Source organism: Selaginella moellendorffii, unplaced genomic scaffold (genome assembly GCF_000143415.4).
Source record: "Selaginella moellendorffii unplaced genomic scaffold, v1.0 SELMOscaffold_161, whole genome shotgun sequence".
NCBI lineage: Eukaryota > Viridiplantae > Streptophyta > Lycopodiopsida > Selaginellales > Selaginellaceae > Selaginella > Selaginella moellendorffii.
In genome coordinates, this window is record NW_003314422.1 from 170,184 (window position 1) to 183,997 (window position 13,814).

Below are 13,814 nucleotides of genomic sequence, written 5' to 3' on the forward strand. Positions count from 1 at the left end.
GGCCTGAACAAAGTAAGAGTCGATACAAAAAAAAGGATTCATTGAAAGCTGATCCGTCAACAGCAAAAAGCACAAGTAAAAAAACAAAATAAAAATAAAATAAAATCTTTGTAAAAAGGTAATGGCACCATTCTCTCCACGTAAAAAAACCAAATGAAGAAAGCTGTGGTCCCTGTGGGAAACGATGCGCTGATCATCCCTTGTTTGTTTGTTTGCTTCTCTCGCGTCTACTCTCTGGCTTTGTTTGCTTTGCGTTTCTTTGGCTCGCCCCCTCTCCCGCCCGGCCTAGCGTAGCTTTAATGAAACTTGAGGGACCCTCTCTCTCTCTTTCTCGTCCAAATTGATCATGGAATTGTTCTCTTGATGATAAAGAACCTTGTCAAGCCAACTGGCGATGGCTACCACCACCACCGCCACCTTTTCTTCCTATCATCGTTGTCAGTTGAGTAGAAGCCACGCCCCATCACAAGTAATTCTCTATGCACTGGGTCTTGACACACTACCCGTGCACAGGCGAGAGCTCGAGACGTGAAGTTGAGAGCCTGGAAAGCTGTGAGGCCTGGACCACTCATAAAACTCTATTTCCTTTCATAGAAATATCAATAAAGTATTTGAATTTATTATACAACACTATTATCTCTTTTGTCATGTCGTACCATTTGCATTGCGTGATCCCTGGTCAGACGCACGAGGATGTCACCCCAGTTTTTAAGAGACAAACAAGCGAAAAGATTGGAAACGGAAACTCTTACTGGTTTAGGATCAACTTAGAAAGAGGTATGCATACAGAGGGGCTATATAGTATAGTAAATAGCTTATCGTTTTCTGATTCTCTTTCTGCAGCCTAGGAAACGATGCACTACGCTCCAGACGGCGTCTGCCTGCGTGGAGATTGTGTGTGAGAAAGCGATGGATGGATTGAAAGATAGATAGCACCACCCGAGTCGTCTTCCTTTACTGGGTGTTTTGAGTGGGACTTGCTGCTGCTGCTTCTCAGAAAAAAATGGGTGGGGCAAGTTTCCATCACTTGAATTCCCGTGATGTAAGCCGTGTGCTCATTAAGCACGGCGGATTCACGAGAACTAGAGAGAGAGAGAGGCGGGGCGGTCTTTTTCGGGCCGCAGTCGGACTCTAGCTATCTGTTTCTGTATGCAAGAATTTGATTTTCTAGAAAGAAAAAATAGAAACTCTGTACCACCTTTCATAATAATATAAGATCCCGTGAGGATGAGCGCTTGCAAGCACACATTTTCTTGCCTGATCGCCCTGCGTGGTGATGCTGTGTACGCAGATGACTCACATAGAATACTGAAAGACACTCGTAATTATTCACACTGGTACAGGGCCCCGGGAATATCACTCTTGCTTCTTGGTCTCTTCCTCTTGTAGCTAATCTCTCCACGCTTCCGAATGGAACAAGGAGCGTGGTTTTGGGGAACTGTTCTCTCGCTGTACACGCACAGCAGCATTTGGCAAGCTTTTTCCATTTCAGCTTCATTACACGGACTGAGCACTGCTGGGCCTGCTGCTGCTGCTGGATCTGTGTTCATCCAGGACTTGGCTTGTAATTCAACACACCCCGCTGACAGTGACAAAGCTCTTTTGGTTTCTAGTCCTTTTGCAAGAGACGCGTACCAAGCACAGCTCCTCCAGACAAAAACGAGAAGAAGCTTCACCTCTTTCTCTAGTACTGGCAAAGAATCAAAGCACCTCTCACTTCAGCCATCCTGTTTTTGCACACATGACGCGTCTGTGTATGTCTCCTTTTCTTTTTTCCTGGCTTGACCATATACCGGCATTACACCACCTGGCGTAAAATGGAAATTAAAGTCTTTGCATGGAACCACGTACTCCACCGTCTATATTGATTTCACTACACACACTTTGGAAAGACTTGTCAAACAGCAACTCGGAACGAAACTTTTGCCGTGTGGTGGTGTGGACTGGGCACAGGCGCAGGCGAGTGCTCCTCTTTCTCGTGTCAGCTTTTGGGTGAAATTTACGCCCATGATTTTATAGTGGAGCCTAACTTGCTGACTTTTGCTCCTTCGTGCTTGCTGCAAAACGCATAAACATTTGCAATCTGTAATCTCGTGCTAAAGATCTTCCGTGTTTTTTTATCGCTCTTCATCATCATTTGGATATCGTTCCGTGATGAAAGTAGAAGAAGATCAGCGTAAGGACGTTTGTCCAGCTTCTTTCAACCTGAAACCTCCAGCCGATCGAGCGTGGCCATACAACCTTCGCCAATCTCGACCAAAGATGGTAGATCCATCAGGAAAAGCCGCTGGATCCCCCGCATGGGAGGAACTCGTGGCAACTTCTCGCAATACGAGACATGCATTGCCACCGGCGAACTCTCGGCAATCTCGAGCAGCGAAGGCAAGTTGCTCAGCCGGAGCCTGGAATAAGAGGAACTCTGGCAAGCTTCTCGCAGTGTGAGATGCTAACCTTTTAGCCTTTTAGCGAGAGCTTTTCATGTCGAGGGAGACGAAAGTTTATGTAGCTTCTCGCAGCTTGAGACGTGCAGCTTTTTCACACCCTGAAATGTATAATCTGTTCAGCGGCAGACTCCCAAGTCGGTTCGATTCCACAACCGGATATAGAAAGCTCAGCGAACATACCCGTAACTCGTCAACTTTGGTCTGGAAGCGAGCAAACTCCCGGCAGTCCGATATTTTAAGTTCCTGGTCGCCGCCTCCTTGTTGTGATTGTTGTGAAGTCATGGTTTCTAGGATGCGCTCCATTGTGGGACAGCCCGTGAGTTCTAGCCGCCGGAGATCGCAAAGCCTGCCCAGTCGTGGAACTTCGTCTAGCACTCCACACCCGTCTAGTACCAGCACCTTCAAGCTCGTAAGCTCTTCAAAACCGCGTGGAAGCCATCTCGTGGCATTTGCAGGCGCGTGAGACTCGGGAAGTCGCGCAGACGATGGCAGCCTTGTCACTCGAAGACTTCTCAGGGGTAGCACCCGTAGCATTCTGGAACCACTGAGAGACTCGTCGGCATCACTGCTGAATTCTCGTGTGTCTACCAGGATAAGATCAAACACTTCCAAACTTTCTTTGACGTGGCCGCAATCCCAGTCCGTCCATATATCACCTTCGCATGGACGAAGTCGTAGCACTTTCAGCCGTCGTAAGCTCCAAACCAGCCGAAAGTTCTTCACTTGGCGGGTGTCATCATCCTTCCTACAAAGCTGAGGTCCACAGCAGCACCTTCCTGTTTGCAGCTGTTGTCCCGGATCACAGCGCGCGACTCTAGCCTTGTCAAGCTCTTGAGATGTTCCCACAAGCGAACATCACATATGCACCTTCAAGTGCCTAAGCTCCAGAAGTCTGTCGAGAGAAAATCCAGGCGGATAATCCTAAGGTGATGTTGACCGTAGACAAGCCCGCAGAAGTGAAACATGTCGATCGTTGACGAGTAACGCATCATGATGAAGGACAAGAAAAGAAGCTGCGCGTCTTCGTTCCCCATGTCCATAAGCTCAGCTGCAAAACTTGGAATGCGCCATTCCACTCGTCATTAAGTTCCCACCTAGCCATCTTCTCGTAAACGTGCAATCAGCTGCCGTGCTTGTTTCGTCTCGCATACTTGGTCACCACCTCTACCGCTTTAGGAACTCCACTGCACTGCCAAACCATTTTCTTCACGAGCTCGGCATCAAATCTCGTCTTCTCCAAAGGCATGCACACAGAAGAGCTTGTAGCTATCGTCGTATGACAAAGGGCCAACCGTCACACCCGTCCACCTGTGATCGTCCAGCAATATATCTGCGTTCCTTGTGATGGCTACCACCTTGTTTCCCCTCCCTATCTTCTCCGTCAAATGTGTAGCCAGTTTTGCTTCCACACGTTGTCCAGAACTAGCAGGTACCTCTTCAGTGTGCTCCTAGCTATGATGTTGAAAATTTCTCGTCGCCCGTTTCCAACAGACCCCACCCTCCGGTCACTACCAGTCAATCGAGACAGAATGTCTGCTTGCAAAGTTATCAGCATCTCTAGAGACTCTCTGTTGTCAAACTCGATCCCAGCAAAGTGGCCCCTCACCTTCGTGTCTTGACACAACTGAGTGAGAAGTAGAGTTTTTCCTACGCCGGCCTGGCCAAAAACACAAATCCTTTCAGCGCCTCCCATGTCTAACAGCAGGGACTTGAGCCTCGTAAAGTCGCCATCTCTACCAACGATTAAACCCTGAGAAAGACTTGGTGGCTGGCAGCGGTAGTCTATCTCGGAAGAAGAGCTTGGTTGAGTCACATGAGAATCTGATGCCTGGATATCTCTCGCGAGTGTCAAAGCTGAAGGCTGCTGTTCCCGTTGCTGCTCAAGTGCCAGCTGAGCATTTATAATCGGCAGGAACCTCTCGACCTTAGACTTGGCGTCGTAGAAACGAAAAGTGTCCATGATGTATCTAAACAAACAACAAGGTTCAGGCGGTAAGAGAAACACATCGTACCTGGGATGAGCTGAGCGGCGATTTTCAAAATGCCGCTCCATGTCATTGAAATAGTTGCTGAAGAGCTTGAGCGCCTGATATTCGTCCGACTTTTGGTCATTGAGGAGTTCAATGCGTGCCTGTACACGATTGTAAACAGTGTACTCGTTAATTACCTCCCTGGACTCGCTTTGGAAATACCAGAACTTGGAGAACGCATAGAAGAGAGCTTTGAAGCCTTCGTTGATAGGCTCTGCGATGACTGCCGGCAAGATGGAAGTGTTATCGAAAGACATAGCCTCCCAGCAACAAATGGCATCCTCGAAAACGAAAATGAGAGCTGAGATGATATTAAAACATTAAAAAACAGATCAACTGACATTCAGAGACATACCTTTAGCAGCAAAGGGAACTTCTTGAAGAAGAATTGTAGTAAGACAAATCCACCGACAAATGAATGCCTGGGTCCCAATGTGTGAAAATATTCACACATACCCGAAGAGATCAAGCTCGTGGCTTTGATTGAGCAACTGCTTCGTCTACACGTTTCAGCACGTCCAAGTGAACAAGCAAGGACGATATGTCTGAAGGCCTTACTCCACCAATTCGTGAAGCCTGTCCAATATTTCGAGGTCGTATCTGCATGAAATTCGACAGTGTCACATAAGCACACAGTTGGTTTGGAGCGACTCACTTGTGTCAATTTCTCTCTTGCTTCTTTTGACAACGTCGCGACTGAGGTATAATCAACACTATCAGGAATTTCTTTATGCAGCTTTAATGCCATCTGTAGTAAGAAATAGTCAGGGAAGAAGTTGACCAAAGGTAAAAACCAGAATGACCTGTTTAAGCTGCATCGTTTGACGAGCTATGAGGCCCTCGTACTTGATATCAATCTCCACGCATTCCTTCTCTTCCCGTGATAGCAAAGGATTTCCAGCGCCATGTTTATCCAGTAGCTCATAATGGACATGCGGCCTTTTCAAGAGCATGTTCAGCAAAACTGGACCATCAACAGGTTGCCCGGATAACTGCAGAACCTCTGCGTTCATTTTCTCGGAACCTGCATATAGTGGTTCTGTTACAACAAGAAAGAAATGCAAACAAGAACGTCCTTACAGTATCGAGTGGTCTGTAGACGTTTTTTGTCGTCAGAAATACGAGACTGTTTCTCCTGGTAAAGAGACCACCGTCTGTCATCGATTAAGCCGAGGTCTCTCCCCACCGGAGTAAGACGACTATCTGCATTATCGGCCCGAAGTAGCAGACGATGTTCTGAACGGCTGCATTTGAAATGCATTAAAAAGGGCAAGTTAAGTGAAATAAACATACTTGCCTTGTTAACATGCGATATGGCTCTCTTAAGTTCTTTGTTACCAGGTCGTCTATTAGTGTTCCTATATATGAGCTCTCCCTTTCCAGAACAAAAGAATCCTTCTTGCAGCAATATCTTGCAGCATTAACACCTGCTACGAAACCCTGCATTGTAATCAACACATTTTTATATATCCAGCCAGAACACCACCTGTACCTGAGCAGCAGCTTCTTCATATCCAGTTGTTCCATTTATCTGTCCACTGAAATATAAACCCTCTAGCTTCTTTGTCATTAGCGTCGGATAGCACTGGTTTGCAGGCAAATAATCATACTCCACGGCATATGCTGGTCGCAGCATCGCACAGTGTTCTAAGCCAGGTAAGGTTTGCAGTAAAGCTAGCTGCAATCTCTCCGGTAATCCAGTCGAAAATCCCTGGTTTCAAGCAATATATGTCAGAAAACTACATCTTTCTTATCTTCCAACCTGCACATAAAGCTCAGGAACACTTCTTCCTTCCGGTTCTAGAAATATTTGGTGGCTGTCTTTGTCTTTAAATCTGACAATCTAGAATTCAAAGCAATATCAGAATATTTATATGCTTTCATACCGTAAACATTTTACCTTGTCTTCGATGGAAGGGCAATATCTGGGGCCTTTCGATTCCACCCATCCTCCATATGTTGGAGTTTCAAGTAAATTTTCGTTAATGAGCCTGTGAGTCTCTGGCGTCGTCCGTGTAATGTAGCAACACTGCTGGTCTCTCTCAACGTGTGCGGCTGGATCAAAGCTGAACCACCTCACCTAGTATCAATAACACGTTGCAACAAAACGGGAAAAACAAGCATTCTTACCTCCTCGTCACCAGGCTGCGACTCCAATCTGCTTGTATCCACGGTCCGAACATCCACCCTTGCGGGAGTTCCCGTTTTAAGCCTGTCGGTCTCAAAACCAAAACTCTGAAGGTTCTCCGTAAGTCCTTGCGATGCCGACTCGCCCGCTCTCCCTGCGCTCATGGATTTGCGTCCAACCCATATCTTTCCATTCATAAACGTCCCGGTCGTCAGAACCACCGCTGGTGCAAAGAAATTAACGCCGAAGAAGGTGCCGACCCCTTCAACGTTGTCATTTCTTCCAACCAGCACCTCAGTCACCATAGACTCCCGGATAAACAGATTCTCTGTGCTGAAAGTTAGCCAAAAACAATATAAATCCCATAGAAAGATCGAAAGAAGAGAAAAACGCTTACGTTTCCACGACCTTCTTCATCTCTCTAGCGTACTCCCTCTTGTCGGTTTGGGCACGCAAAGCCCACACCGCAGGACCTTTGGAACGATTCAACACTCGCTTTTGCAAATAACACCTGCAAGGAAGGATAAACAATTGGCAACGAGAAAGAAGATAAGAAAAATCGCTTATACTTATCGGTGATCTTTCCAATCTCTCCGCCAAGAGCATCCACTTCGTGAACCAGTTGCGATTTCGCCGGGCCACCAACAGCGGGATTGCAAGGCTGACAAGAGAGATTTCTACATGCAAATGAGAGATTTCCGTGTCTACCTGCCAAGCTATTCGATCGAGATTGAGTGTGAGCATCAATGTGCGAGCCCCCATTCTCGCCGCTGCTAGGGCCGCTTCGCAGCCGGCATGGCCGCCTCCAACAACGATGACATCGAAGTCGTGCTCCTTCCCTGTGCGTGCAAGAGATTGGACAAGGAAAATCGCGAAATTTCGGAGATTTACCACTGGCATTGCAGCACAGTAGCGAAGATCTTCGCTTCCCACAAAGCCTGGCATCGCTCCAAGGGACGCCGGGCCGGACATTGCGTGGTGTCGATGGAACGAGTAGCGTAGCCATAAACCCTAGCACTTTAAGCGGCGCCCTTTAATCTAAAATTTTTCCTTCTCTATCCTGAATAACAGGCTCTAGAATCAAATGGCTAGCATGTGTCATAGACAACATCTTGTTAAAACAACACAAAACATAAAACCATGAAAGAAAAGAAGTTGCCCAAAGTTCCACAGTGAGATCATTGGCCACCTTTTGGTTCTTGACTGTCTCCTGGAGTGTGCCATGCTATAACACTGCCTTTCGCCTTCATGGTGATGGTATGGTTTACTTCCCAGGAGAAGGGAGAACTTGACAGTATGGAGTTCTATTGGCCAGGGAGATGAATTTGGGCCATTTGTCCTGCTTGCTCACAATAATATTACAAATGAAACGAAAGTATAAAGGCAGGAATATGGATGCCTAAAGGCAAATCAAATCATGAGCTATAGTAGTCTCACTGGAGCACTCAGCTTCAACAATGATGCATCTAACAGCTTGATGCAACATCTGGAACCTCAATCACTCCTTTACCGTAAGAACTTTGATCATCTTGAAACGAATTCATGACTAAAGTGTCTGATTCCCCTGCCAACATTTATAGCTCTGAAAAATTCCACTTTCAAGCTTTATAATGTTCTTGACATCTGATGTTCCTCCAGCACTACAAAATGGACCCGGTGTTTGGGGCTGGATTCTTCCAGCATATCCCGCTGATATGAAGCAGAAACGCCATCTTGCAGATCCTCTTTTCAAACCTATGACATTGTAAAATTCTAATTTCAGCATGAGAACCAAAGCAGCCCCCACCATAGAAATCCACCAGGGCTGTGACATCCCAGAAAAATTCCTAGGAAATTTACCACACAGGGTAAATAATCTCTGCCAAGCTTTTGATTGTATGCCACTAGAGCCTCTCTTTTTTGGTAGACGGCGTACTTTTATTTGTTGCGCTTCCTTCATTGAAGCAATGTCCTGAACGAGAAGAAAAATCTTAGGAGAAGCTGAAGTGTGTGAGCACAAAATCTCTGAAGAACTACTTCCACCAATTTACCCACACCCTCTTCATCCCTTCCCACCCACAATCCCCTACTATCTAGCCAGCCCTCGCCACCGTGCTTGCGGCATGAACGGTTGGATTGGTCCATGCAGCCCATCCATGCCCATCCAATGTGGCATGACCGACCAATATTTGAAAATTTGTTCGTTGCAGAAAGATTCCACCAATATAAAATATTTAATTTTCAGTTCAATCCACATGAAAGCTGGTAGAGAGAATATGGTTATAGACTAATACAACACCATACTCTAAGATGGTGACCAATCGATCACCAAATAAGAGATAGCATTCTAAGAAACATTGGCCTTGCTGCCATTATAAGGCATATTATATTATAAAGCCACTGCCAGCAGATCTCATCATCAATCACCCTGCTAAAACATGAGAATATGAAGAGCAACATGTGTACAAGTAGGTGCAGAATTATCACCATTTCAATGGACATTAAAAGGATATTTGCTATTGTGGCCTTATGGTGGAGATCTACTCTTGTGGTTGTGCGACTCACTATGTTATCCTGAAAGAACAAGTGAAACTCATTCTACTAGAAGAGTGGCAGATTAAGAGTTTTATCTGCTGCTTGATGATGAAAGTGGCGATCTCAAGGTGTTCAATCATCCACCAGGTGCCAAGGCAAAAGGCCTCTGGAACTAGTGCATCACATTTGACATCTCTAGGGCAAGTTGTCAAGTTGTATCAGGAAAAGCCAGTAGAAACACTGGCCCAATACTCATGGCCTAGTTATCTCATCCCACCTGACTTGTACTCTCCAACCATGTTGTCCTCGACATCTGATGTAGCTCCATGCTGGATTTGTGGTTGAACTTGCTCCTTCGAACCAGTAGAGTCCTAGTTTCAAACTTTGGAACATCTCCTAGTTTTTGTATCACTTTGAGAATCTGCTACTATACCTCTTTTGGCACATCATATTCCCACAATACTTGTTGCAATATCTCTATCTATAGCGCATGTGATCATGAAATGAAATTTGGATATACTATCACCGTGGATCCTTGGAATCTTGGGGGATAAATGGGGATAAAATAGCCACTAAAGGCTCTCTCATTAAGCAATTGCCCCTTTTCCAGTTGGCTTAAGAGGAGAGAGATACGGTGCGCTACATTTGGTATCAGAGAAAATGGCACGAGTTCGATTCTCATTGATTAGTGGCTACTTAAAAATATAATATACCATTGAGTAAAGTATATTCCTACCCTTAAATTTGAACGAGTGGATGACTAGTTGTCTCACATGGAATAACTAATCTACACAATGGAAGGATTGGTAGATTGAGTCAGAGCGGGGTCTCAGGTCCGAGTCAGAGCGGGGTCTCAGGTCCGACTCTGTTGGTTGGCTGGTCCAGTTTTCTCCCACTAGGCTCGACCCGAGGGGTAGGGTGTCAAGAGAGCGGGGCTCTCGGGAGAGCTGTGGCTCTCAGCTTCCGTTCATGAAGGCGTGAACTTACAGGAATCGCACCACATGTTGATTGACATCTGGCTGGTCCAGTTTGCTCCCACTAGGCTCGACCCGAGGGGTAGAGTGTCAAGAGAGCGGGGCTCTCGGGAGAGCTGTGGCTCTCAGCTTCGCCCTCGGTTGGCTGGTCCAGTTTTCTCCCACTAGGCTCGACCCGAGGGGTAGGGTGTCAAGAGAGCGGGGCTCTCAGCTTCCGTTCATGAAGGCGTGAACTTACAGGAATCGCACCACATGTTGATTGACATCTGGCTGGTCCAGTTTGCTCCCACTGGGCTCGACCCGAGGGGTAGAGTGTCAAGAGAGCGGGGCTCTTGGGAGAGCTGTGGCTCTCAGCTTCCGTTCACGAGGGCGTGAACTTACAAGGAAGCGTGGTGGATTGTAAGCAACCAAAGAAAGGGAAAGGGCCCATGAATAAAAGTGCACCCCCTTTTCCAATCGGTTAAGGGTCTTAGGATAGTTGGGGTTAATCTACACAATGGAAGGATTGGTAGATTGAGTGTGGAAATGAAGGTGTTAGTTCCTCTCTTGGCTGTAAGCAACCAAAGGGAACGACTTGAGAGACGATCCATGGGGTTCAAATATAGAGGGAAAGGGCCCATGAACAAGAGTGCACCCCCTTTTCCAATCGGTTAAGGGTCTTGGGATACTTGGGGTTAAGCGTCCTTGGGTTTGAATAGTATTGGGCTGGGTGACCTCCCGGGAAGTCCAAACTCAAGAGCTTACATTTGGTATCGGAGCGGTCTCGAGTTCGACTCTGTTGGTTGGCTAAGGGAATCACACCACATGTTGATTGACATCTGGCTGGTCCAGTTTGCTCCCGCTGGGCTCGACCCGAGGGGTAGGGTGTCAAGAGAGCAGGGCTCTCGGGAGAGCTGCGGCTCTCAGCTTCCATTCACGAGGGCGTGAACTTGCAGGGAAGCGTGGTGGATTGTAAGCAACCAAAGGGAACGACTTGAGAGACGATCCATGGGGTTCAAATATATAGGGAAAGGGCCCATGAACAAGAATGCACCCCCTTTTCCAAACGGTTAAGGGCCTTGGGATATTTGGGGTTAAGCGTCCTTGAGTGTGAATAGTACTGGGTTGGGTGACCTCCCGGGAAGTCCAAACTCAGGAGCTTACATTGGTTTAGTAAATTTGAACGGTGTAGAAGAATTGGTAGATTGATTAGTAAATTTGAATGGCAGGTGGATGACTAGTTGCCTCATATGGAATAACTAAGAGATTGAGTGCGGAAATAGAGGTGTTGGTTCCTCTTTTGGCTCAGTATGGGTTATTAATCAATAGTCAATGAGGATATTGACATCTCTTAAGAGGGGGTGAGTGTAACGCATGTGATTATGGGATGAGATTTAGATATACTGTCACCGTGGATCCTTGAAACCTTGAGGGATAAATAGGGATAAAATAGCCACTAAGGGCTCTCTCATCAAGCAATTGGTGTAGAAGGATTGGTAGATTGATTAGTAAATTTGAATGGCAGGTGGATGATTAGTTACCTCATATGGAATAACTAAGAGATTGAGTGCGGAAATAGAGGTGTTGGTTCCTCTTTTGGCTCAGTAGGGGTTACTAATCAATAGTCAATGAGGATATTGACATCTCTTAAGGGGGGGTGAGTGTAGCGCATGTGATCATGGGATGAGATTTGGATATACTGTCACCGTGGATCCTTGAAACTTTGAGGGATAAATAGGGATAAAATAGCCACTAAGGGCTCTCTCATCAAGCAATTGCCCTTTTTCCAGTTGGTTTAAGGGGAGAGAGATAAAGTGCGCTACACTATCTCGTTATATTCTTTACACCGATAATAGCCACTAAGGGTTCTCTCATCAAACAATTGCCCTTTTTCCAATTGGCTTAAGGGGAGAAAGATAAAGTGCACTACACTATCTCGTTATACTCTTTACACCAATAGTATACTTCATCTTGAAAGTGTTGTCCCACTATAGCTAATTGTTCGCCACTAACCAAGAGGTAGCCTTAATCTTCTTTTGCTCATCGCCCATTGGCAGCAACATATCACCCCTCATTACTCAAAAGGGACAGCCAACATTCTTTTCCAAAGACACCACCATACCTCCACATCTCCATCCTCTCAAGCTGGTGTTGGTGCCAAAACTCCTAGTCTAACTCATTCTCTATCCAGTTTTGCATCACATTGCAGCACCATAAAGTCTCCAAATTTGAGACACCACCATGGCCAAGGTTGCCCCTTCTTTGCCTTGCTCATTGCTCAATAGATCATTTTGTATTCATTTCTTAAGTGTTTCTTTGCATGTTTCACTCTTGCTCTCAATTTTTCAAGTCAAACTTTTGATCTAAATTTTATATGCTTATTAGACTTCTACCACTCCATATGGTGCACCTTTGGATCAACTTTGGGATTTACAAATTAAATGTCTTATATAATAAATAATTTTTTTTAAAATGGAAGTACTAATTTTTGGTAGTTAATGTTTCTACCATTAATTGCAAAAGCCTAAAATTTTATAAACCATAATATAATTCCAGATTACTCAAGGGGTAAAATACTGTATATTATTTTTTTTTCAAAATTTAATCTAAAGAGAACTTTTACAAAATTAAATCTTCTTACTACATAGCATTGGTATTAATTTTTCATAAACACTACTTTAATATGTAATTGCAAATATGGTAAAAGGGAAAAGGTATATAAATTTCATATTAAATAATCTTATATATTTTAGAAAATCAAGATATTAATTTGTCAACAGTGTCCCTTTATATAAATAAATCAAAAACACTGAAAAAAAACAAACTCCCGACCTAAGTTGCATGATATTTACAATGTGTTTATTCTTTTGGGTTGATATTCCAAAGTTTAAATGTAAAATATATAACACACCAAAGAATAGAAGCCACATCTTTTATTATGTGGATAGGAGTAAATAAAATACTCACACCCAGGGTTCTTCTTTGAATGTAAGGTTGGAACTTCCATTTCACCACTGCCAAATGCATACATTCTCATTTCATAAGCTGAAGGTTGCTTAAAACTTGCATTTTCCACCTTAATTTGTAAAATATAGTAATAATAACTTGTGCTTTAAGATTTTGATCTTCAATCTTTGTAGGTGATCTCATAAAACCATAAAAACACCAAACTATAAAGTTAATTATATATAAGCCATAATCTTGCTTAAATCTTCTTATGCAGAAGGAAGCTTTTATAAAACCTTATGCTCACAAGAAGGTTTGTGTGGACCACCTCTTCACTTGGAACCACTATGCAACAAAGAGTCTTCACTTTTCTAGTTGGAGTGTCTTTCTTGTCATGTAGCTCGTTGCCTAAGGGAACATCAATTAAGCCTCATCCTCTACCTTGTCTAGAGCATCTAACATAGCCTTGTCATATAAAGCATCCACCTATGAACTTGGGGTGTCAAGTTCATGAGAAGGCTTAAAGGCCTCCTCCATTGCCATGCTATATAGAGCCTCCTTCATTATCACATTGCTCCTATGTGAAGGGTCCTCTTGTATTACATCACAAAGACAATCCTTCTTTGCCACTTTACATCAGACATTATTGTGCTCAACCACCACCTCACGATGTTCCACCACAACTATGATTGTTAAATGTAATTGTACTATATGGCCTACAACAACAACCTTATAAAGAAAAATAATCCAGATAATATTTAACACAAAACTTACATATCATAGATGATCATCACACTAT

At 44.6% G+C, this 13,814-nt stretch overlaps 3 protein-coding genes across 5 annotated transcripts; all 3 read right to left on the minus strand.

Moving 5' to 3' along the window:
- Positions 1 to 1,790: 1,790 nt before the first annotated feature.
- LOC112343537 lies at positions 1,791 to 3,010 on the minus strand. The gene is made up of 2 exons (XM_024667152.1): positions 2,625 to 3,010; positions 1,791 to 2,556 (listed from the first exon to the last, which is right to left on the minus strand). Exons 1-2 carry the CDS (start codon positions 2,976 to 2,978, stop codon positions 2,536 to 2,538), a joined length of 375 nt encoding a protein of 124 aa, XP_024522920.1. The 5' UTR covers positions 2,979 to 3,010; the 3' UTR covers positions 1,791 to 2,535.
- On the minus strand, positions 1,901 to 4,714 carry LOC112343536. The gene is made up of 3 exons (XM_024667151.1): positions 4,637 to 4,714; positions 4,457 to 4,575; positions 1,901 to 4,411 (listed from the first exon to the last, which is right to left on the minus strand). Exons 2-3 carry the CDS (start codon positions 4,495 to 4,497, stop codon positions 3,826 to 3,828), a joined length of 627 nt encoding a protein of 208 aa, XP_024522919.1. The 5' UTR covers positions 4,498 to 4,575; positions 4,637 to 4,714; the 3' UTR covers positions 1,901 to 3,825.
- A 121-nt stretch (positions 4,715 to 4,835) lies between these two features.
- Positions 4,836 to 7,593, minus strand: LOC9663360 (tRNA uridine 5-carboxymethylaminomethyl modification enzyme MnmG). 3 transcript variants are annotated; one of them, XM_024667148.1, is made up of 14 exons: positions 7,494 to 7,593; positions 7,311 to 7,441; positions 7,172 to 7,263; positions 7,000 to 7,113; positions 6,605 to 6,935; positions 6,375 to 6,554; positions 6,237 to 6,317; positions 5,967 to 6,185; positions 5,772 to 5,914; positions 5,555 to 5,718; positions 5,278 to 5,498; positions 5,130 to 5,222; positions 4,931 to 5,074; positions 4,836 to 4,850 (listed from the first exon to the last, which is right to left on the minus strand). In XM_024667148.1, exons 2-13 carry the CDS (start codon positions 7,362 to 7,364, stop codon positions 4,940 to 4,942), a joined length of 1,827 nt encoding a protein of 608 aa, XP_024522916.1. In that variant the 5' UTR covers positions 7,365 to 7,441; positions 7,494 to 7,593; the 3' UTR covers positions 4,836 to 4,850; positions 4,931 to 4,939. The 3 variants fall into 3 exon arrangements, with proteins under 3 accessions (XP_024522916.1, XP_024522915.1, XP_024522918.1); XM_024667147.1 differs by having other exon boundaries at positions 4,836 to 5,074; XM_024667150.1 differs by lacking the exons at positions 7,172 to 7,263; positions 7,311 to 7,441; positions 7,494 to 7,593 and having other exon boundaries at positions 4,836 to 5,074; positions 6,605 to 6,930; positions 7,000 to 7,075.
- Positions 7,594 to 13,814: the final 6,221 nt, after the last annotated feature.

Bases quoted from the DNA above. Each gene is read 5' to 3' on its own strand.
- LOC112343537 (XM_024667152.1), bottom strand. From the start codon at position 2,978: ATGCTACGGGTGCTACCCCTGAGAAGTCTTCGAGTGACAAGGCTGCCA. The intron at 2,557-2,624 runs GTATGTTCGCTG...GCCGCTGAACAG, and splicing joins CCAAAGTTGACGAGTTACGG to ATTATACATTTCAGGGTGTG.
- LOC112343536 (XM_024667151.1), bottom strand. From the start codon at position 4,497: ATGGAGCGGCATTTTGAAAATCGCCGCTCAGCTCATCCCAG. The intron at 4,412-4,456 runs GTACGATGTGTT...TTGTTTGTTTAG, and splicing joins CGCCGCTCAGCTCATCCCAG to ATACATCATGGACACTTTTC.
- LOC9663360 (XM_024667148.1), bottom strand. From the start codon at position 7,364: ATGGGGGCTCGCACATTGATGCTCACACTCAATCTCGATCGAATAGCT. The intron at 7,264-7,310 runs GTAGACACGGAA...CTCTCTTGTCAG, and splicing joins TCGATCGAATAGCTTGGCAG to CCTTGCAATCCCGCTGTTGG. The intron at 6,936-6,999 runs GTAAGCGTTTTT...GCTAACTTTCAG, and splicing joins ATGAAGAAGGTCGTGGAAAC to CACAGAGAATCTGTTTATCC.